The sequence below is a fragment of the Mercenaria mercenaria genome, chromosome 14 (genome assembly GCF_021730395.1).
Source record: "Mercenaria mercenaria strain notata chromosome 14, MADL_Memer_1, whole genome shotgun sequence".
Lineage (NCBI taxonomy): Eukaryota > Metazoa > Mollusca > Bivalvia > Venerida > Veneridae > Mercenaria > Mercenaria mercenaria.
Window position 1 is genome coordinate 25038348 of NC_069374.1, and position 24583 is coordinate 25062930.

General features: G+C 35.8%; 1 protein-coding gene across 1 annotated transcript in view; it reads left to right on the forward strand.

The window, feature by feature from the left end:
• LOC123526698 (von Willebrand factor A domain-containing protein 8-like) overlaps window positions 1-24583 on the forward strand; it is a 106991-nt gene that overhangs the window by 80233 nt on the left and 2175 nt on the right. Inside the window, exons 35-43 of the mRNA XM_053523090.1 lie at window positions 927-1005; window positions 9035-9239; window positions 9628-9736; window positions 12421-12577; window positions 14148-14256; window positions 15409-15534; window positions 17406-17564; window positions 22038-22136; window positions 22536-22774. Coding sequence (XP_053379065.1) covers window positions 927-1005; window positions 9035-9239; window positions 9628-9736; window positions 12421-12577; window positions 14148-14256; window positions 15409-15534; window positions 17406-17564; window positions 22038-22136; window positions 22536-22774 — 1282 coding nt within the window. The remainder of the gene's footprint in view (window positions 1-926; window positions 1006-9034; window positions 9240-9627; window positions 9737-12420; window positions 12578-14147; window positions 14257-15408; window positions 15535-17405; window positions 17565-22037; window positions 22137-22535; window positions 22775-24583) is intronic.

The window sequence follows — 24583 nt, forward strand, 5'->3', positions numbered from 1 at the left end:
TATAACATATGTCTCGATTCAAAAAACGTCATTTTATGGAAAAAACATAACGTTTCACTGCAGATGATAAAACGAAACCAGAACTATTATGTTTTTTCGTCTTTGTAACGTCATGACATACTTCCTGTTTACGGACGTAAACTTCCTGCGCTTTATTAATACGCTACTATAAGAAAAAAGTGCTATAAGAAAATCATTTGTTTGAATTTATTTTTACTATTATTTGTTGAATATGACATCATTGGCATGCAAGAAAAAGATTCAATCACTGGTGGTAGGTGCAGATGGAAATATCCGGCTCTCTGGTAACTGTTTAAGCAATAACTCGGCAGAGCCTCTTTAACCCCAAAAACAGTTACCCTCAAGCCAGAAATTCCCATCTGCACCTACCACTCGTGAAAGAATCTTATAGTAAAATACACAAGAGCCAAATACAAAATCCCAGATCTAGCTACTGTTATAATGACCCTTTTATTATATATCTCGACCATTTTGTTTGTTGTTTTGTTATTGAACAAAATCTTCAATGTTTATGGATGTTAAAATAGAACAGAGAGTAGTTTTTTTGTGCGCTAATTATAGAATTTTGTCAGGTCATGTATATAAGATAAAAGTAGTCCTGCAACATACAATACAAAAGGTACAGTACAGAATTTTTCCTGCATGTTCGTATTTACTTGTGAAATACAAGCTTTTGACAGAATTTATGCAGGTATATAATAAATATATAGACACATCACAACCAGTTCGAAAAGTTTCACAAGTCGAAAACATGTGTAAGTTTACTTTCTAACATAAAACAATTGTATTTAACTTCAGTTGGAAAAAACATGGCAGTGTTTTTCTGTATACATTGTATATGTACTAATAGAAGATTTCTGTTTTTTGACTACCATAGAAATCAATCTTTAATTATTTTTTTACAGACAAGCGCCCTTACCTAAGTGGTTTGTTAGAAGTGTCAGATTTAGCCAATCACAAACTACGATACATACTGGTTCCTGGGTAAGAAATTGGTCACATTTTATTTTTATCTCTTTAAATATATACTATTCAAACTCAGATACTGTGAAATCATTAATATTCGTGGGGGACTAATTTTCGTGGTTGATTCAATCTACGAAATTTAATCCCAACGAACAAGTAAAATTCCCATTTGTTTTATGTTTAAAAATTGAAATCCACGAATTCATATCCCCACAAAATTGCCGTTTTGAACAAAACCACGAAATTTCATGCACACGAATTTAAATGATTTTACAGTAACTGATTACCAAGAGTAAGTAGTAAACATAGTTCTGAATCTGTCTTCAGTGTTTAAGTATATCTGAATTCTCAATTTACTTCATAACGGATGACTTTATGGATAATTGTTCAGGCAACGCTGCAATACAGTAGTTTATTCTATACCTATTGTCTCTTCCAACTGGTGATTGGTATTTGCATTACATGACCATACAATCTATTTCCCTAACTCATTGATTGAAGCTGTTGGCATATAAAAGTAGTCATATGAAATTACATATCAATATTACTGTATTTCCAGTATACCATTCCTTACAAGTCATTTCAGTCACTTGGAATATAGATTTAAGGTATTAGGCCCCTAATAGTAATATTTAAAAAATGGCATTTGCTTTGTATATTCTTACAGTTGACCGTGCTTGGCACTTATATGCAAATTTTTAAAAACTTTTACCGTGCCGTTTTTTATAAATTTTGTGCAATTTATGGTATTTCCTAAAGCTCAAGTAGAGACAAATTTCAAAGTGGTGGCCTTTATCCAAAACGTTTGTAGAGAATTCATTATTCCATTATTTTTTATGAAAGAAACATCAAACTATTGGTAAACAATCATAAAACTTAAAATAAAAACTTTCTTTATCATTTTTAGCTCACCTGTCACAAAGTGACAAGGTGAGCTTTTGTGATCGCGCGGTGTCCGTCGTCCGTGCGTCCGTCCGTGCGTAAACTTTTTGCTTGTGACATCTCTAGAGGTCACATTTTTCATGGGATCTTTATGAAAATGGGTCAGAATGTTCATCTTGGTAAATTCTAGGTCAAGTTCGAAACTGGGTCACGTGCCTTCAAAAACTAGGTCAGTAGGTCTAAAAATAGAAAAACCTTGTGACCTCTCTAGAGGCCATAATTTTCAATGGATCTTCATGAAAATTGGTCAGAATGTTCAACTTGATGATATCTAGGTCAAGTTTGAAACTGGGTCACGTGCATCAAAAACTAGGTCAGTAGGTCTAAAAATAGAAAAACCTTGTGACCTCTATAGAGGCCATATATTTCAAAAGATCTTCATGAAAATTGGTCAGAACGTTCATCTTGATGATAGCTAGGTCAAGTTCGAAACTGGGTCACGTGCCGTCAAAAACTAGGTCAGTAGGTCAAATAATAGAAAAACCTTGTGACCTCTCTAAAGGCCATATTTTTCATGGGATTTTTATGAAAGTTGGTCTGAATGTTCATCTTGATAATATCTAGGTCAAGTTCAAAACTGGGTCACGTGTGATCAAAAACTAGGTCAGTAGGTCTAAAAATAGAAAAACCTTGTGACCTTTCTAGAGGCCATATATTTCACAAGATCTTCATGAAAATTGGTCAGAACGTTCACCTTGATGATATCTAGGTCAAGTTTGAAACTGGGTCACGTGCCATCAAAAACTAGGTCAGTAGGTCAAATAATAGAAAAACCTTGTGACCTCTCTAAAGGCCATATTTTTCATGGGATCTGTATGAAAGTTGGTCTGAATGTTCATCTTGATGATATCTAGGTCAAGTTCGAAACTGGGTCACGTGCGGTCAAAAACTAGGTCAGTAGATCTAAAAATAGAAAAACCTTGTGACCTCTCTAGAGGCCATATATTTCATGAAATCTTCATGAAAATTGGTCAGAATGTTCATCTTGATGATATCTAAGTCAAGTTCAAAAGTGGATCACGTGCCATCAAAAACTAGGTCAGTAGGTCAAATAATAGAAAAACCTTGTGACCTCTCTAGAGGCCATATTTTCCAAGGGATCTGTATGAAAGTTGGTCTGAATGTTCATCTTGATGATATCTAGGTCAAGTTCGAAAGTGGGTCACGTGCCGTCAAAAACTAGGTCAGTAGGTCAAATAATAGAAAAACCTTGTGTCCTCTCTAAAGGCCATATTTTTCAATGGATCTTCATGAAATTTGGTCTGAGTGTTCATCTTGATGATATCTAGGTCAAGTTCGAAACAGGGTCATGTGCGGTCAAAAACTAGGTCAGTAGGTCTAAAAATAGAAAAACCTTGTGACCCCTCTAGAGGCCATACTTGTGAATGGATCTCCATAAAAATTGGTCAGAATGTTCATCTTGATGATATCTAGGTCAAGTTCGAAAGTGGGTCACATGCCATCAAAAAGTAGGTCAGTAGGTCAAATAATGAAAAAACGTTGTGACCTCTCTAGAGGCCATATTTTTCATGGGATCTGTATGAAAGTTGGTCTGAATGTTTATCTTGATGATATCTAGGTCAAGTTCGAAACTGGGTCAACTGCGATCAAAAACTAGGTCAGTAGGTCTTGAAATAGAAAAACCTTGTGACCTCTCTAGAGGCCATACCCTTGAATGGATCTTCATGAAAATTAGTCAGAATGTTCACCTTGATGATATCTAGGTCAAGTTTGAAACTGGGTCACGTGCCTTAAAAAACTAGGTCAATAGGTCAAATAATAGAAAAACCTTGTGACCTCTCTAGAGACCATATTTTTCAATGGATCTTCATGAAAATTGGTCAGAATTTTTATCTTGATAATATCTAGGTCAAGTTCAAAACTGGGTCACATGAGCTCAAAAACTAGGTCACTATGTCAAATAATAGAAAAAACGACGTCATACTCAAAACTGGATCATGTGGGAAGAGGTGAGCGATTCAGGACCATCATGGTCCTCTTGTTTCTAGGGTGCCTCGAGTAAACGGATTTAATCAGACAGAATTCCAACTCCAATATTGAAAAATTAAGGTCGCATCCTGGGGGTCTGTTTTGAATTTTGCTCACTTCATTCAAAAATAACCTTGGGGCAGAAGTAAAACCTACCTACATTTCTTCCACAATATGTAATATAAAGAATGAAGGCAAAATAGAGAACTTTTACCGCATGTAACTCATTATTTTTAAAGATGTCTAACTCTACCCCTTCTGTTTCAGAGGTAAATTCACTTTGAATAGCAAGAAATCGCATATCAAATGATTTTTTTCCCACTTTTGTACAATAAATCAATAACAAGCCTTGAAAGAAGTAAAAACTTACTAGAAAAAAAGGAAAATAAGGGGAAAAAAATTTGGTCTCGGGGGGGGGGGGGGGGGGGGGGATGAACCTACGCACCCCTGAAAATTGCAGTCAAAGTAGGTTTATGGTAAGAATTGAATACTCTTCAAAAAGGAGGTACCCTATTATGGGCCTAATACCTTAACTGCATGTGTCTGACCTATTTTTACTGAGAAAAATTAACACAGAATGAAAATGGTATTCATAATTTTAACATTACCAAAACATTGCAGAATGATACCAGGAATAATGTATTACTATTATGTATCTATTTATGTCCCTGATGATACCAATTTCACTCAGTTACATTTTACTTGGACTTTATTATAGACTGCCTGTGTGGAATCTCAAACTTTGAATTAAAATCAAAGTACAGAATCCATATAATATTTAAATGAAACTTTGAAGGTTTGGTGTTTGTAGTATGCTCCAGGCCATGTATAGTCAAAAGACTGAATTTGATTTCTGAAATTGACTCATCTAGAATGGCTACATGTTTCTGCTGGATTCTCATTTAAAATATATACCTGTAGAACTAGAACTTTTACTATAGCCAAAGGGGGGGATCCCAGTTAGGTGTCACGCGCAAAATGTTTTTAGCTCACCTGTCACATAGTGACAAGGTGAGCTTTTGTAATCACGCAGCGTCCGTCGTCCGTCGTCCGTGCGTCCGTTCGTCCGTCCGTCCGTAAACTTTTGCTTGTGACCACTCTAGAGGTCACATTTTTTGTGGGATCTTTATGAAAGTTGGTCAGAATGTTCATCTCGATGATATCTAGGTCAAGTTCGAAACTGGGTCACGTGCCCTCAAAAACTAGGTCAGTAGGTCTAAAAATAGAAAAACCTTGTGACCTCTCTAGAGGCCATATATTTCACAAGATCTTCATGAAAATTGGTCAGAATGTTCACCTTGATGATATCTAGGTCAAGTTCGAAACTGGGTCACGTGCCATGAAAAACTAGGTCAGTAGGTCTAAAAATAGAAAAACCTTGTGACCTCTCTAGAGGCCATATATTTCACAAGATCTTCATGAAGATTGGTCAGAACGTTCACCTTGATGATATCTAGGTCAAGTTCGAAACTGGGTCACGTGCCATCAAAAACTAGGTCAGTAGGTCAAATAATAGAAAAACCTTGTGACCTCTCTAAAGGCCATATTTTTCATGGGATCTGTATGAAAGTTGGTCTGAATGTTCATCTTGATGATATGTAGGTCAAGTTCGAAACTGGGTCACCTGCGGTCAAAAACTAGGTCAGTAGGTCTAAAAATAGAAAAACCTTGTGACCTCTCTAGAGGCCATATATTTCATGAGATCTTCATAAAAATTGGTCAGAGTGTTCACCTTGATGATATCTAGGTCAAGTTCGAAAGTGGGTCACGTGCCCTCAGAAACTAGGTCAGTAGGTCAAATAATAGAAAAACCTTGTGACCTCTCTAGAGGCTATATTTTTCATGGGATCTGTATGAAAAATGGTCTGAATGCTCATCTTGATGATATCTAGGTCAAGTTCGAAAGTGGGTCACATGCCATCAAAAACTAGGTCAGTAGGTCAAATAATAGAAAAACCTTGTGACCTCTCTAAAGGCCATATTTTTCATGGGATCTGTATGAAAATTGGTCTGAATGTTCATCTTGATGATATCTAGGTCAAGTTCGAAACAGGGTCATGTGCGGTCAAAAACTAGGTCAGTAGGTCTAAAAATAGAAAAACCTTGTGACATCTCTAGAGGCCATATTTATGAATGGATCTTCATGAAAATTGGTCAGAATGTTCATCTTGATGATACCTAGGTCAAGTTCGAAATTGGGTCACGTGCCTTCAAAAAGTAGGTCAGTAGGTCAAATAATGAAAAAACGTTGTGACCTCTCTGGAGGCCATATTTTTCATGGGATCTGTATGAAAGTTGGTCTGAATGTTTATAAACTGGGTCATATGGGAAGAGGTGAGCGATTCAGGACCATCATGGTCCTCTTGTTTGATTTTATTTATACTTTGTGGCAATATACCTACATGAATTAAGTTTCATTAACAAGTATTGTTGTTACCAGTTTTGACTTACTTTTATAGATATTCACATTTAAAGTGGGTGGGGTAATCTGACATGTGACCAGCCAGGAACACAATTTTTGTTATCTTTTTAAAAATGGTTCTAACTTTTTAACTGAAACTTTCATGATAAAATAACTATGCAATGGACATTCACACAACATGTTGCATTTTAAATTGTACTGAATACTTTTTTCATTACAGAGCCACAAAGTGGTCTAATCAAATTTACTGATTTTCAATGGACGAACTTTACCAAAAAGCTAAAACATTTTTCATTAGTTGAGATATTAAGGTGTTATTTTCAGCAGATATTGTAAACTAAATAAACATTAAAATGACAGTATATCAGTATACTCTGATTAATATTGGAAGAGTGGTACACTCTCAAACTGGGAAAAAGTGGGTGGGGTAAATAAATATTCGAAGCAACACTACAAAAATTGTGCAGTTGTTAAGAAATGGCCTCAGATTGTCTATTACTATCTTAAATTTATTAAATACAGCATTGATTGATAAATTTTAACAAAGAATTCCCATTTTATACATGTGTGTCATGGAAAAAGCATGGACCTTGAACATAACATGTAGACAAACCAAATTAACCCTAAAAGCTCAAGGTGTTTAACAAAATGTTTTGCCTGAGGCAGTATATTTTGAGGAAAGCTATTGTTTAAATTAACATTTAATTTTCTGCATTGATTTTTCCATGGCACACATGTATAAAGTCTTATTAAAGTGAAAAAAAATTGTTAAAATTTATCAACCAAGTCTGTATTTAATAAAACTAGAATGTGTCTGTAGGACACAGGGTGTGTCCCCCTCCCCACACCCCTACCCCTCGCATGGTACATATGTCACAAATAAGGGGAAATAATTCAAATGTTTGCAGTCTTAATGGAGTATAGCCTCAAAAAACTATGAAAAGGATTCATTATTCTATACCATATACTTTATGAGCATCACAAACAAAAAATCCACTATTTTAGCTATTTCAAGGGCCATAACTCTGTAATAAATGCTAAAATTCTCAAGAAGTGCCATGTGTGCAAAGGTCACATTATGATAAAGACTCAAGCAAGGTTTCATGAATTTACATTTAAATACTTCTGAGTAAGGCACCGAGAATACTTCTGAGTAAGGCACATAATTAGGTAAAAATGTGCATTTATCAGTTACTATTTCAGGGGCCATAACTCTGGAAATAGGGGGCAAACCCAGATAAAAATAGTATATGCGCAAGTTCATATCATGATAAACACTCATCAATTTATATCAAATACTTTTTGAGCTAGGCATGTCACAAGGTGAAAATGTGCATTTTTGACTATTTCAGGGACCATAACTCTAGAAATAGGGTGCGGACCCAGATTAAAAATAGGAGATGCGCAAGTTCATGTCATGATTAAGACTAATGCAAGGTTTCATGAATCTATATCAAATACTTTTTGAGCTAGGGGTGTCACTAGGTGAAAATGTGCAATTTTTACTATTTCAGGGGCCATAACTCTAGAAATAGTGGCGGGGCCAGACGAAAAATAGAAAATATGCAAGTTCATATCATTATAAAGACTCATGCAAGATTTCATCAATTTATATCAAATACTTTTGAAGCCAGGCGTGTCACAAGGTGAAAATGTGCATTTTTTACTATTCCAGGGGCAGTAACTCTAAAATTAGGGGGCGGAGCCAGACGAAAAATAGAAGGTGTGCAAGTTCATATCATGATAAAGACTCTTGCAAGGTTTCATCAATTTATATCAAATACTTTTTGATCTAAGCGCGTCACGAACTTCGGACGGACGCACAGACAGATTGACGGACGGACGCACGGACAAATGCAAATCTATATGCCCCACCACTCATGGTGGCACAATTAAGATAGTAATAGACAATCTGAGGCCATTTCGTAACAACTGCACAATTTTTGTAGTGTTGCTTCGAATATTTATTTACCCCACCCACTTTTTCCCCGTTTGAGAGTGTACCACTCTACCAATATTAATCAGAATATACTGATATACTGTCATTTTAATGTTTATTTAGTTTACAATATCTGCTGAAAATAACACCTTAATATCTCAACTAATGAAAAATGTTTTAGCTTTTTGGTAAAGTTCGTCCATTGAAAATCAGTAAATTTGATTAGACCACTTTGTGGCTCTGTGATTAAAAAAGTATTCAGTACAATTTAAAATGCAACATGTTGTGTGAATGTCCATTGCATAGTTATTTTATTATGAAAGTTTCAGGTAAAAAGTTAGAACTATTTTTAAATGAATAACAGAAATTGTGTTCCTGGCTGGTCACATGTCAGATTACCCCACCCACTTTAAATGTGAATATCTATAGAAGTAAGTCAAAACTGGTAACAATAACACTTGTTAATGAAACTTAATACATGTAGGTATATTACCACAAAATATTAATAAAATCAAAAAACATTTTGCGCAGACACCTAACTGGGACCCCCACTTTATCACTTTATTTTAAGGAATAATGAATTTTAAAAGTTTATGTATGATAAAAGACCAATGTCAACCACACAGCTAAGATTTAAAAGACTAAAATTATAAAGAAAATTACATTGAAGTTAGTTTAGGTACTACTGATTTTATAAATCTTGAAGAAAAATGTGTCAGTCTTAAAACATTAACCAAAGTACTGTATCATTTCAGAGCTACAAGACAATCACCCTATGCATCCTGGTTATTCAATATTTCTGACACAAGTATACTGATGGCGGAAACCAGTAACGATGGTTTGGTTACCGTAGATGTAGGTGGATGTGTGCGATTGTGGGAGACTTCAGTCATTAACCTTGAAAGGTCAATGGCAGAATGGAAGAATATGATTGGCTGGCAGGATACAAGACCTCTACAGGTACTTTGTTACAGTTTTAAAGGGTCTAAGGTGGTGATGAAAATCTCTTAGTTATAGGTCTCACAATTATTATAATACTGCTTTAATGAAAAATTAAGAACATAAATGACTGTCTGTCTGATGTTTGGAACCATTGGAAACAAATTTATACAGTAAAGTCTTATTTTCTGGAGGTAAATAAACAACTTCTTAATGTACTACAATTCCTAAAATACATTTTAATACATGTACACAAGTTCAAGGTTATAAGATTGAGTTTGAAGACCAGTCACAGAATACAGTCTTGAGAACTTTCTGAGGAAATGCATTACAGGAGACAAAAAGATCTAACATTAGTCTCACAAGTAAAATGAGCATATTAAGGAGGAAAAAGTATAATGCATTTTAGGTAACCTATGACAGAGAAAGTGGTCGCACGGCTGACGATCCTAAACATGGAAAAGTTGACTCGAAAAATGAACCTCATGTTGGTGGCAATACATGGGCAGGTGGCACTGGTAAGGCCATTTTTATTTTTGAAAAGATAATTGAAATAATATTAATAATTAGAAGATGCGATTGTAAAAAGGTTTCATTATCCACAATATATCTTGATGTGAAGAAGTTTAAGATTTCAATTCCTCAAACTACAGTACAGCAAAACCTGTATTAAGTAGCCAGTCAGGGGAGCGACACAGTCTGGTTCCTTAAACCAAGTGCCAGTTTAAGAAAATTGATATAAGAATAAAAAATGAATTTCGGATGTAAGCTTACTGACTGCTTAAGGCAAGTAGCTATTTAATACAGGTTTAAATGTGTAACGCTAAATATATTTCCTTTATAGTCCAATTTTCAGCACTATATTACTTATTAGCACAGTTTTATTTTGAAAGATAAGCTCTGCCTAAAAGCGTGTCTTCTCATTAAGGGGACACAACTCAATTCTTATTAAATACAGGTGGTAACTAATGCAGGTTTAAGTGTACTTGCTTCACAGTGCAATTTACAATGTTTTAATCTTGCATTGGTCGTATCAGTTTTTAAAGAAATCCAGTAGTTTGGCTTTAAGTCCTTTGTGTAGTTCATGCAGTTATCGCAATACATGTAGGTAGATGACTTCTGGTCTTGAGGTAATGGGACAGTATTAGGTTCAGATCTCTGGCAAGATGTATATGCTAACTGACGGGTTTCTGAAGACAATGTTTAACTGTCACTCCCCACCCACCTCTGATACATTTAAGGAAGTTTTAAGTTACTTATGAAAAAGAACAGGTTTAAAATATTGGCAAGGAATTAAGAAAAAAATATGTTAGGTAAACTAAGCACTGTATAATGTATATAAATGAAAACTTACTGAAAATTATATTAAACCAAAAGACAGTCATTTGTTTCACATGTGGTTTGGTGCTATATCTTTACAAATTCAAGCGCAGATTTTGCAGTGGACATGTTTATTAGCTCACCAGAGCCAAAGGCTCAGGGTGAGCTATTCTGATCAGTCAACGTCCGGCGTCCGGTGTCCGGCGTCCGGCCGTAAACTTTTACTTTAAACGACATCTCCTCATAAACTGCTAGGCCAATTTTATCCAAACTTCACAGGAATGTTCCTTGGGTGAAGCTCTACAAAAATTATTCAAAGAATTGAATTCCATGCAGAACTCTGGTTGCCATGGCAACAGAAAGGAAAAACTTTAAAAATCTTCTTCTCAAAAACCAGAAGCCCTAGAGCTTAGATATTTGGTGTGAAGCATTGCCTAGTGAACCTCTACCAAATTTATTCAAATCATGACCCCGGGGTCAAAATTGACCCCGCCCCAGGGGTCACTTGATTTTACATAGGAAAATCTTCAAAAATCTTCTTCTCAAAAACCAGAAGCCCTAGAGCTTAGATATTTGACATGTAGCATTGCCTAGTGGACCTCTACTAAAATTGTTCAAATCATGACCCCCGGGGTCAAAATTGACCCCGCCCCAGGGGTCACTTGATTTTACATAGGAAAATCTTCAAAAAATTTCTAAAAATAAACCAGAAGGCCAAGAGCTTAGATATTTCACGTGTAGCATTGCCAGTGGACCTCTACAAAATTTGTTCAAATCATGACCCCGGGGTCAAACTTGACCCTGCCCCAGGGGTCACTTGATTTTACATAGGAAAATCTTCAAAAATTTCCAAAAAATAAACCAGAAGGCCTAAATCTTAGATATTTGACAGGTAGCATTGCCTAGTACACTTCTACAAAAAATTTTCAAATCATGACCCCCGGGGTGAAATTGACCCCGCCCGATGGGGTTACTTGATTGTACATAGAAAAATCTTCAAAATTTTCTAAAAATGAACCAGAAGGCCTAGATCTTAGATATTTGACATGTAGCATTGCCTAGTGGACCTCTACAAAATTTGTTCAAATCATGACCCCGGGGTCAAAATTGACCCCGCCCCAGGGGTCACTTGATTGTACATAGGAAAATCTTCAAAAAATTTCTAAAAATAAACCAGAAGGCCTAGAGCTTAGATATTTGACATGTAGCATTGCTTAGTGACCTCTACAAAATTTGTTCAAATCATGACCCCCGGGGTCAAAATTGACACCGCCCCAGGGGTCACTTGATTTTACATAGGAAAATCTTCAAAAATTTTCTAAAAATAAACCAGAAGGTCTAGATCTTAGATATTTGACATGTGGCATTGCCTAGCAGACTTCTAAAAAATTTGTTCAAATCCTGAACCTCAGGGACAAATTGACCCGCCCCATGGGGTTACTTGATTGTACATAGAAAAATCTTCAAAATTTTCTAAAAATAAACCAGAGGGCCTAGAGCTTAGATATTTGACATGTAGCATTGCCTAGTGGACCTCTACAAAAGTTGTTCAAATCTTGACCCCCCAGGGTCAAATTGACCCAGCCCCAGGGGTCACTTGATTGTACATAGGGAAATCTTCATAAATTTGTTAAAAAGAAACCAGAAGGCCTAGATCTTAGATATTTGATATGTAACATTGCCTAATAGACTTCTACAAACTTTGTTCAAATCATGACCCCTGGGGTAAAATTGGCCCTGCCCCAGGGGTTACTTGATTGTACATCGGAAAATCTTCCAAAAAATTTCTAAAAATCATCAGTTTGACATTTGAAACATGTAGCTCATATTGCTCTGGTGAGCAATCCAGGGTCATCATGACCCTCTTGTTTTAATCTTGTAGGTGGTAGTAATACAGCTGGGCTAGGAGGTATTGGAGGACCATACAGACTGGATGCTGGTCACAATGTAGCTCAGGTAGCACAGTGGGAGAAAGATAATGTACCGGAACATGTACGTAAAGCTGCTAGAGAGATGGCACAAAAAGCTTTCAAAGAAAGGTACAACATTTCCTAATGGCATTTAAAACAAGTGGTACTAACAACTTTGTCTTTTATGATTTAATAGCAGATTATCTTACGGAGTAAAATACATGTAAAAATGAACCCATCTTGTTTATGAATCCTTTAGTGTTAATCAATGATAATCCCTTAGTATTAATGAATCCCTTACTTTTAATGAATTCTTTACTGTTAATCAATGATAATCCCATAGTACTAATGAATCCCTTACTTTTAATGAATCCTTTAGTGTTAATCAATGATAATCCCATAGTATTAATGAATCCCTTACTTTTAATGAATTCTTTAGTGTTAATCAATGATATTCCCATAGTACTAATGAATCCCTTACTTTTAATGAATCCTTTAGTGTTAATCAATGAAAATCCCATAGTACTAATGAATCCCTTACTTTTAATGAATCCTTTAGTGTTATTCAATGATAATCCCATAGTATTAATGAATCCCTTACTTTTGATGAATTCTTTAGTGTTAATCAATGAAAATCCCATAGTACTAATGAATCCCTTACTTTTAATGAATCCTTTAGTGTTAATCAATGATAATCCCGAGTATTAATGAATCCCTTACTTTTAATGAATTCTTTAGTGTTAATGAATCCTTCAGAGTTATTCTGTAAGCTCTTAGTTAAGTAGTGTACTAGATAAAATCAGAAAAGTAAGAAACAGACATAAATCAGTAACATAGGTGGATGGTCTGGCACCTGTCATCTGTTGTTACCATTTTAAGTTAGAACATCTTCTCCACTGAAACCTTTGGTTAGAATTATACCAAACTTGACATGTAGCATCCTTGCAAGGTCCTCTCTCAATTATTTTGATGTGGGCTCCTTCTTGGTGCCTCTAAAGCTAAAGATAGAGAACCCTATAAAGGACTTCTACTCATGAAGTGTTTAGATCTTCATGCCTGTAGCATCATTATAAGGTCCTCTTCAAAATTTTTTCAATTTGGGGCACTCATCCCCTACAGATAAAAAAGAATAGCCTTCTCATGAACCACTTTACGGATCTTATCAAACTGTGGAGCATCATTATAAGGTCCTCCCCTCATTTTGTTCAGATGAGGGCATTTGCCTTCTTTTTATGGCCACTAGAGCTGAAAATTAGAAATACCTTGAAACAGCTTTTCATGCAGCACTTAATAGATCTTCATCAAACTTGGTCTGTATCATTTATAGAAAGTCCTATGTTAAATTTCTTCAAATTGGGTCACTTGGTCTCTTTAAGGGATCACTATAGCTAAGAATAGAAATATCTTAAATAACTGTTCCTTTGAACCTTTTGGCGTATCTTCATTAATCTTGGTCTGTAGTATTCTTATACGGTCCTCTCTCAAATTTTTTCAAAAGAGGACACTTGACCGGGTTTTTTTTTCTGTACTAAACACATTTGTTACTATTCATGGTCAGTGTGCTATACATGTGTTAAAGGTCAAACAGTCGAGGTCAGATGAGCAACTTACAGCCCTCTTGTTGTTAGAACTTCTACTTCCTTACCTTGAATGTACGAATATGTGTAATTGTCTAACTTGTCTATATGGTTTATTCCAGGTTGAAGGAAATTCAAATGAGTGAATATGATGCTGAAAATTATGAGAATTTTGCTGGCCACGTACGAAGACAAGTTCAATCACTGAGGGTCATCATAGACAGCCTGCAGGTAAACTATAAATTTAGAATAAGGGTAACATGTGAGTTCATTGATACAATGATTATGCTTTGTCCATGCAAGAAAATCTTAATATACTGGTATTTGCATTAAACACTCGCTAAATTAGTACTAATTAATTTCAGTTGGCTTCGATTAAGTTTCTTATATTATTAATTGGCTAATAAGAAAAGAAATTGTCTGACTGAATTCCCAGTCTAAGATGTTTTTTATATGTTCAGGATTTTTTTCTGAAATGGCATGGCTTTGATTGATTGTTTCCAAATTATTTAAGGCAATTTCAAGACTCTGCCATACTGTTACATCTAATGTTGGTAAAATTTTAACTTCAAAGGTGTCAAATAGCACTTTATGAATTTTGATTTTTTTTAAATGTTCAAGGGATTTTTTCGTTTTATTGTATTTAGAAAGTGTACAAGTCTATACAGTGTTTAAAGGTCTTTTAAGTGTCTTTACAAATAAAACAAAACTTAATGTGGCCTTTATGGCTACAGAAAGGTAAAGGTCACTGGATACAGACATCCAAATTCAGTTATGGGTAAGATTTTTCATTCTTTCCTACCAAGCAGGGAAAGACAAGGTTATCTGGGTAGGAGATCACCTTATTTTTCCCCTAGGGAAAAGATAATCTGCACATGTACATACTGACATCATAATTAAAATTTTATATGACATGATTTATGAGCGATTTTTAATTTATAATATCTTTGAAAATATTGCAATAATATCAACGATAGGCAAGAAAAATTATCTAACATGACTGCCTGAGTAAGGCAAGTGTTTTCCAAACCCACGGGACATTCTGGATAATAAACCTAGCTAGCACTGGATTTTCCATTCCAAGCTGCCCCTCGGGTTTGGGAAAACCCTGTCTTACATGGGCAGTCATATGAGATCCTTATATTCTCTTTATTGAACTCAACTACATCTTTCTGTAGTCATAAGGAATATGTTCAGTTTGGTTTTATTTGTCTAATGATCTAAAAGACTTATAAAAATGTTTGGGTTTGTATATTTTCTAAGAGTAGAAAAAAGTACCGATATGAAGATTTTTAATGAATAAAATTTAATAAAGCATCCTGGTAACATGGTTTAAGACAGTTTTGTAAAGCTTTTATGTATTTCTTTATTGATACTATTTAGGCAAAGAGTAAAGAGCGCCAGTGGTTGAAGAACCAGACATACGGGGATTTAGATGATGCTAAACTGATTGATGGCCTCACCGGGGAGAAAACTGTGTATAAAAGACGCGGTGAAAAAGAACCAGAGGTACATAAGTTTACAATATATTTCTGGTATTAAGATGATATTAATTTTGTACCTGTATATTAGCACCAGGTAATAGGTAGGTTTATCTACCAGGGTGTTCAATCAATTATTTTGTTTCTGAAAATACTTCTTGATGATTTATCTTGTTTCTGTACTGGTAAATTATCATTTGATGAAGCTATCCAACTAGTTTGCACAAGGTTAGTGGAGTTTCACAGGAGCCCTCATGCCTAAAATAATACTGAAATGGACACCAGGTGTCTTACTGTGAAATCAATTAATTTTGAGGGCACGAAATTTCCTGGTATTAAATTTTCGTGGGGATGTGAATTCATGGATTTGAACTTTTAAAGGTAAATTGAATAGACATTTTACTTGTTCATTGATATTTAATTTCATGGATTGATGCAAACCACAAAATCCACGAAAATTAGTCCCTCAAGAAACTTAATGTCACCGTGTTCCACTTTTAAGGGAGTTCTGCACGTTGGAATCAAAGGGATAAAAAAATTTTCTATAATGTAGAATTTGATTAAACCCTGGTTTTTCAAAACTTCAGAATATACTTAGAAAATTCAGCAAATAAAAATGATAGGGTCGTGTGCTTGATTTTTTGCAAGACTGATTTGAAAAGTTTGGACCTCACGCAATTTGGGAAAGTCATAACTTTCATAACATTTTCGCAAATAGAAATTTTTCTACAATGTAGATTTTAATGAAACTTCTCACAGTTGTTAATAAACCTATGGCCTATCATGTGGTGAAATAAAATATATATGTCCCTGTGCTTATTTTTGAGATATTTGACCATGATTAAAGTGAACTGTACATTTCACTCTAATTTTGAGCCATTATTTTGAATTATTTAACGTGTCAGATCTTTTAATATCATATTTTAACTTAAGAAAAATAGTAACAGTGCCATTGTGATAAATTTACTCACAGGTTGTCATTAATTCATAAAACGATTTTCATTTCCGTATGCCAAATCCAGGATTTATTCTACGTTTTGCGCCATCACTTCCGGTTTATCAAACGTGCAGAACTACCTTAAGGCTAGAACAGCACCGTGCAACCTGAACCATGTCATTGCCACTTAAAACCCAGACAAAACAAACAAATATTCAGGAAGCAAATATTCAGCAAGTTTTTCCACTTCTTCAAAATTTGGAACAATTATGATGAATAATTTCCCATATATGAATAGGAGAAGAAGTAGTTAGTATATGATTTTATTATACGCCCGAAGGGACGTATTATGTTATGACGCTGGTGTCCGTCTGTCCGTCCGTCTGTCTGTCCGTCCGTCTGTCCGTTAGCAATTTCGTGTCCGCTCTGTAGCTCTTGAACCCCTTGAAGGATTTCAAGGAAACTTTACACAAATGTTCACCACACCGAGTCGATGTGCAGAGCACATGTTTTGGATGTCTCGCTTCAAGGTCAAGGTCACACTTAGGAGTCAAAGGTCATATCACTTTGTTTCGTGTCCGCACTGTAACTCTTGAACCCCTTGAAGGATTTCAAAGAAACTTGACACAAATGTTCACCACACCAAGACGACGTGCAGAGCGCATGTTCCGGATGACTTGCTTGAAGGTCAAGGTCACACTTAGGGGTCAAAAGTCAAGTTCTTAAAATTTTGCTCCCATCCTATGATGTAAGCCTTCGGGCGTATATTGCCCCGCTTGGCGGCGCTCTTGTTCTTTCTTAGTAAACTTAAATGACAGTGTGGTTTCGAAACAAACATCAATATTCTTCTTTCTATATAGAATGAAAATATTGGATGTGTGAGGTTAAGGTTTTTTAAATTTAATTGTGCATTTGTTGATAGTGTTACAGCGTAAACAACATGAATGTTTTCATTTTGGCAGATGGGAGCTAAGCAAGAACTACCAAAGAAGTTACGATTATTGATGGATGTATCGGGAAGTATGTACAGATTTAATGGCCATGATGGAAGGTTAGAGAGAGAGATGGAAACTGCTATAATGGCTATGGAGGCTTTAGAAGGATATGAGGACAAAATCAAGGTATGTACAGGTTCAGTGGACACATGCAAGGTTAAAGAGAGAGAGGGATGGAAATTGATATAACAGCATTATAAGCTGTATAAGAATATTAAAAGAAAATCAAGGAATGTACAGATTTTAATGGCCATGATGTAAGGTGAGAAAGCGAGATAGAAACTGTTTTAATGGCTGGGGAGGGTCTGGAAGGATATTAGAAGAAAATCAAGGCATGTACTGATTTAATGCATGATGCAAGGTTAGAAAGGGAGATGGGAATTGTTTAAAAGGCTGGGGAGGGTCTTGAAAGATATATGATGGAAATCAAGGAATATACAGATTTAATGGCCATGATGAAATGTTAGAAAACGAGATGGAAACTGTCTTAATGGCTGAGGGGTGTGTGGAAGGATATAAGAAGAAAATCAAGGAATGTATGGATTTAATGGCCATGATCAAGGTTAGAAACTGGAATGGAAATTGTTTTTAATGGCTGGGGAGTGTTTGGAAGGATATTTAGAAGAATATCAAGGAATATACTTATTTAGTGGCCATGAAAAAACTGCAGTAATAGCTATGAAGGCTTCAGAGGAATGTGAGGAATTAATGTGAGGTATGTTTACATAATTATGTCTCCCACCACAGAGTGGTGTGGGAGACATATTGATTTACTCCAGTCTGTGTGTGTGTCTGTCACAAAGCTTGTCCGCACTCTAAGTCGAACATTTCTCATCCGATTTTCACCAAACTTGAAAAAAATGTGTTTGACCATAAGACCTCAGCCAAGTTCGATAACTAGCCAAATCGGTCCAGGCGTCTTGGAGTTATGGCCCTTGAATTACCAAAAATCGGTCTTTTTTTTTCTCTTTTTTGTTTAACTGGAAATCCAATCGAGCCGTGTTAGAATTCTATTTTAATGTGAGTAATACTATTTTCTTTTTATTTTTGTTTAACTGTCATATGATTAGCCACAACATACATAAAATTTAGAAACAGGAAATAGCTGCAAGTGCAAATTTTCCAAAGGCTCGGATCAATGAGAATGTTTGGAATTACGAGAAAGAGGCATATATTGGTCCTTCAAAGTTTTGATATTTAGATTGCCCGTCACAAATATAAAACAATCTGAACGTCAAATTATTTTGACTAATTCTAGAGGTAGACAGCTGGGACCTGTAAGTGGACACTTACGTGTTCTGCGAGGTCTACACGTTTTACACTATCTTGTATGACAAAAATAACGTCAATAACATTTGCTGTGGATATTATATGCATTCTTCTAGTAATGTAGCCTAACTATCCTTTTGCTGCTTTCTCCTTGATTCTTAAATTACAATGTTATCTTCTTTTATATGTACTTTTTTTGCACGAGACTGAAGAAGGTCAAACTCTACATCATTTCAAAACTTTCTCATTGATTCGAGCCCTTTGTTAAGTAGGTTAATCAAGTGTTTATGTTTGCACAGATTATTTCCATAAAACAAATTTCTATCAAGATTGATTTCTTGTTCACTTGTTACAACCGTCGAAATATGCTCAGGATATGCTTTTAATTTGAAATTTGGGCTCACAGTATTACCCACTGTGTAATTTCCTTTTTTGAAATAAGCAATTTTTGATGCAAAATATTAAAACAGGTATTTACTTAATTTTTCAGTGGTTTCATGACTAATATTTTCCAAGGTATTTTAAAATGTAAATGACACAAGTTTCTGATGGAAGAACATGCTACCTGAGTATGAATTTACTAAAACACAAGGGCTCGAACAGATGAGAAAGCTCAAATTGACAAGAAACAGGCATACTCGTTTGGCATATCGGGATGACTTATTTAATGATCTGATATTTTATAGTTGTCATCCCTCTAAGCCTTACCTGTATCTGCATTGTACTCTTAGGAAAATGAAGACATTAAAAAATCCAAAAAAGTCATAATATACTGGTCAGACTAAGTTACTTGCTCTAATAAATTAGACATTAATATTCATGTATAAACTTCAAATGGGTTGAATATAACTCATGATTTTAAATAAGAGACTTAAATCTTCGAAAATATGATGTGACAGGTGTGAGGAGATATCTACCCTGACACCTGTTTCATTACAGAGCAGACTGCAAATGACACTGAATTTCAGAAACTGTGACAGGCCCAGTACCCACCCTTATCTTTTAGACTTCAACTGTGTAAATGACCTACATGGATGACACACACATTTTGTATTACACCGGCTAATGTTCTATTATTTGACATCTGGTAATTGTCGTCTGCTGCTACAAGGCATTTGATTGGAACGAGCACCGCTAATAACCTATCATTCTTATCTATGTCATCTTGTGCATGGTTGGTCAGTTGCACTTACGGAAAGTTACAAAGTTTTGTTTTGTAATGAGTTGTCTGGATACTATAGAAATGAAATAATTGTTAGATATATTTGGGTGGTAAAATGTGCATAAATATAAAAACGACAACTGTTCCGGAGGGTTCCTTCTCTTGCTGCACAAGCGCAGGCTTTCAAATAGCCCTACTTTTTCCTACTTTTTAGGTCTGTTCCTACTTTTTTCCTGCTTTTTTTTTTTTAAAAACTCCTACTATTGATAATTCCTACTTTTTTATCTAAAGAAGAAGAAATATGTTAACAAATATTATAAGTCTATATATATAATTAATTTAGTAACATAATGCTCTAGAGACGATGCATTAGGATGATTGGACATGCATGATAGATGAACACTACAGATTTTGGGTTCACTTGATCAAAGGTCAAGGTCACAGGGGCCTGAACATGGAAAACTGTTTTGAATTTATAACTTGAGAACCGCCAGGCCCAAACTGTGGAAACTTAGTGGTATGACTGGACATGCCAAGTAGATGATCCCAATTGCAGCCAACCATCAGTGTCTCTTTGACTTTCGCTCCTGTCCCCTATCGACTTCTTGCCTATGCGACTATACACTGGGGGAGACACGCGCTTTTTTACAAAAGCATCTTGTAGTTAAATCTTAAAAAGACTGAACTTATCCATTTGATAAAAAGAAAATTATATCACAATCATATTACTGAACATTCTTAAATGAGAAGCACACCATTTCAGTACATATCCTGAACTACATCTCGATTACATGGTAGCATGCATGCTTTTATACAGCCTCGTACCAAATGTTTTGCACTTGATTTAAATCATATGTTCAGAAGTATTTTATTCCTTGCTTTTCATACTTACACAAATTGACAGGTCTTATTCTCAAATCAGGATTTTGACCCTCCTGCCTGGGAGATCACATGTACGCAATATTGGCACTCAGTTATAATGTATACAAGTGTACATGGAAAATAACTAATTTTGCAACAAAGATGAAGAAATAACCATCAAATATTTTTATATTTAGAGTCAAGGTCAATTTAAAAAAATACTTTTTCAGTTAGGAAAATAAGCATATATTCATAATTTCTGAGTAAATTTTCTCTTAATTTTATTGGGACATGCATATCCGATTACTGGTAAACAAACAACAGATGCAGCAAAAAGATATAAATAACAGTATTATACTGTGATAATTGTTTATCATGAATACAGGTGAAATCCATTTCTGGTTAGTAACTTGAGAACCATTTGACCTAGAACCGTCAAATTTCATAGGGTGATAGGACTTACAGAGTAGTTGACCAATATGATTTTTGGGGTCACTCCATCAAAGGTCAAGGTCACAGGGGCCATCTGTCACACTTCATTTTTGATCATTAACTGGAGAACCATTTGACCTAGAACCTTCAAACATCATAGGATGTTAGGGCTTACAGAGTAGGTGACCAGTGATATTTTTGGGGTTACTAGATCAAAGGTCAAGGTCACAGGTGGCTGAACATGGAAAACTGTTTCCAGTCCATAACTTGAGAACCACTAGGCCCAGAATGTTGAAATTTTGTGGGATGATTGGACATGCCAAGTAGATGATCCCTATTGCAGCCAACCATCAGTGTCTCTTTGACTTTCTCTCCTGCCCCCTGTTGACTTCTTGCCTATTACTACTATGCATTGGGGGAGACATGCACTTTTCTACAAAAGCATCTTCTAGTTATGGTATGAGACTGGAGAAGTTAGTTTAGATTGTGTGCTTTGCCAAGGGAATTCTAATGAAAATGGTCTGTAAATCATGTTCCAGAGAGTGTCAGTCCTTTATTGACTGTGGTGTTTTTCATTTTGATGATATGTGCCGCACCATGAGAAAACCAACATAGTGCATTTGCGACCAGCATGAATCCAGACCAGCCTGCGCATCCACATGAATCCAGACCAGCCTGCACATCCGTGCAGTCTGGTCTGGATCCATGCTGGTTGCAAATGCACTATGTTGGTTTTCTCATGGTGCGGCTCATATATGTAACAACAGATTTCACATCAGGTAAAATTAGACTGTTTTTTGTTTGCGAAGTGCATGTATATTTTGATAATGGTTGGCACATACATTCAAAAGTACTTTTCAATTTTATATCTACAGTTTGACATAGTTGGCCACTCCGGTGAAGATCATAAAGTTGAGCTCTCCAGTTTCGAGAAACCACCAAAGAATAACAAAGAAAGATTGAAGGTTGTCAAGGTAATACAATGTTGATTGTAATTTTCATGTAAAAATGTCTTGGTTTACTTGAGTTGTACAGTTTAACATATCTATAAAGATTTACTTTAAGAATTATTTTGGTAAAGTATAGAGCACTACTCACAGACATTGCTCAAAATTCATTATAATTATAAATAATTTTCAAGAACATGAATCAAATGTGTAAAAATATTACATTAGATTAAATTATATAGATTAAGTATATCACTTGTTAATGAACCTTAACACTAATTTTTAATCTTAAACAAACAAGGAGTTCATTCTTTCTCATGTTTATAAATCTGTTACAAGTTTGACCCCCCTCCCGTGTGAAACATAGGATACATGTGGTTCAAAATATTTGTGTATTATAACATAGCATATTTTGTATTTTTACAGACAATGCATGCACATTCACAGTTTTGTCTGAGTGGAGACACCACACTAGAAGCCACACGCTATGCTATTAACACATTAGCTAAGGAAGAAGCTGACGAAAGGTTCCTCATAATTCTAAGTGATGCCAATTTTGACCGTTACGGCATCTCTCCCGCCAAGTTTGGTCAGATACTGCGAAGTGATGAAAATGTGAATGCCTATGCAATTTTTATAGGCTCTCTGGGTGATCAAGCTCTTAGGTAAATAAAATACTTATTTTGAAATTCCTTCATATGATTTTCATAGATTTTCATAACTGAAATGAAGTTGCATTCAGATAGATTTGATTCATTTGAACTTGAATTTTTATGCCACCTCCATTAAAAATGTGGGGGCATAATTATATAGTTACCCCCTGTCTATGTGTACGTCTGTCTGTGCTCAAAATCTTTTCCAGCCTGTAACTTTGTTATGCATTTTTATACGCACGTCTCTAATGCGGGGCGTATTTTGTGAACACCCGTGGCGGCGTCTGGCGGGCGGCATCCAAAGCATGTCCGCTCTCTAAGTCAAACAGTTTTCATCAGATCTTCACCAAACTTGCTGAGAATGTTTGTGGGCATAATATCTCAGCCAAGTTCGATAACCAGCCAAATCGTCCCAGGCACTCTTGGATTATGGCCCTTGAATTACTAAAAAAAACAACGAATTTAGCCTTGTCTGCTCTCTAAGTCCAACAGTTTTCATCCGATCTTCACTAAACTTGCTGAGAATGTTTGTGGGCATAATATCTCGGCCAAGTTCAATAACCAGCCAAATCGCCCCAGGCACTCTTGGTTTATGGCCCTTGAATTACTCGAAAAACTTCGAATTTAGCCTTGTCCGCTCTCTAAGTCCAACAGTTTTCATCCGATCTTCACCAAACTTGCTGACAGTGTTTTTGGGCATAATATCTATGCCAAGTTTGATAACCAGACAAATCGCCCCAGGCACTCTTAGATTATGCCCCTTGAATTAGACGAAGTTCCATGACGGGCGTATTTTGTGACAGTCTGGCACTCTTGTTGGATTTTGAAACAATTTGGCACAAATATCCACCATAACAAGTCTCTTGCAGCATCCATTCTCTAGCTCTTAGGTCAAGGTGACACTTAGAGGTCAAATATTTAAGGCTGACTAAGTTTGATAACCAGCCAAATCGCCCGAGGCATTCTTGGATTATGGCCCTTGAATTACTCGAAAATCTGCGAATTTAGCCTTGTCCGCTCTCAAGTCCAACAGTTTTCATCCGATCTTCACCAAACTTGCTGACAATGTTTGTGGGCATACTTTCTCGGCCAGGTTCAATAACCAGCCAAATTGCCCCAGACAGTCTTGGATTATGGCCCTTAAATTACTAAAAAAAACTGCGAATTTAGACTTGTCCGCACTCTAAGTCGAAAGTTTTCATCTGATCTTCACCAAACTTGCTGACAATGTTTGTGGGCATAATATCTCGGCCAAGAAAGATAACCACCCAAATCGCCCCAGGCACTCTTAGATTATGCCCCTTGAATTAGACGAAGTTCCATGACGGGCGTATTTTGTGACAGTCTGGCACTCTTGTTGGATTTTGAAACAATTTGGCACAAATATCCACCATAACAAGTCTCTCTTGCAGCATCCATTCCCTAGCTCTAAGGTCAAGGTGACACTTAGAGGTCAAATATTTAAGGCTGAATTTATTGTCTGCTCTATAACTTTTTAGCCAGTGTTTTAGCAAGTGGCTATAGCTCTAAATCAACTACCAAGTTTCAACCTTGCGTCATTTGAGTTTTCCTTCTATTTCTATGTGACCACATCACACAAATATTCTTGTCGTGTAAAAAAATAGTCCCATTTTTATTTTTTATAATCTTGGTATTGAGTGAGTGTGTGAGCAACTGAGGACTACTGTTTTAAACAACAAAAACAAAAACAGGCAGCAACCGATTCTAGAATAATTATGAACTTTATATTCACATTCGAAATATTCGGTGTCTCCACTCCGCTCTAGGGTTAGGGTTTAGAGTTTAGGGTTAGGGTTGAAA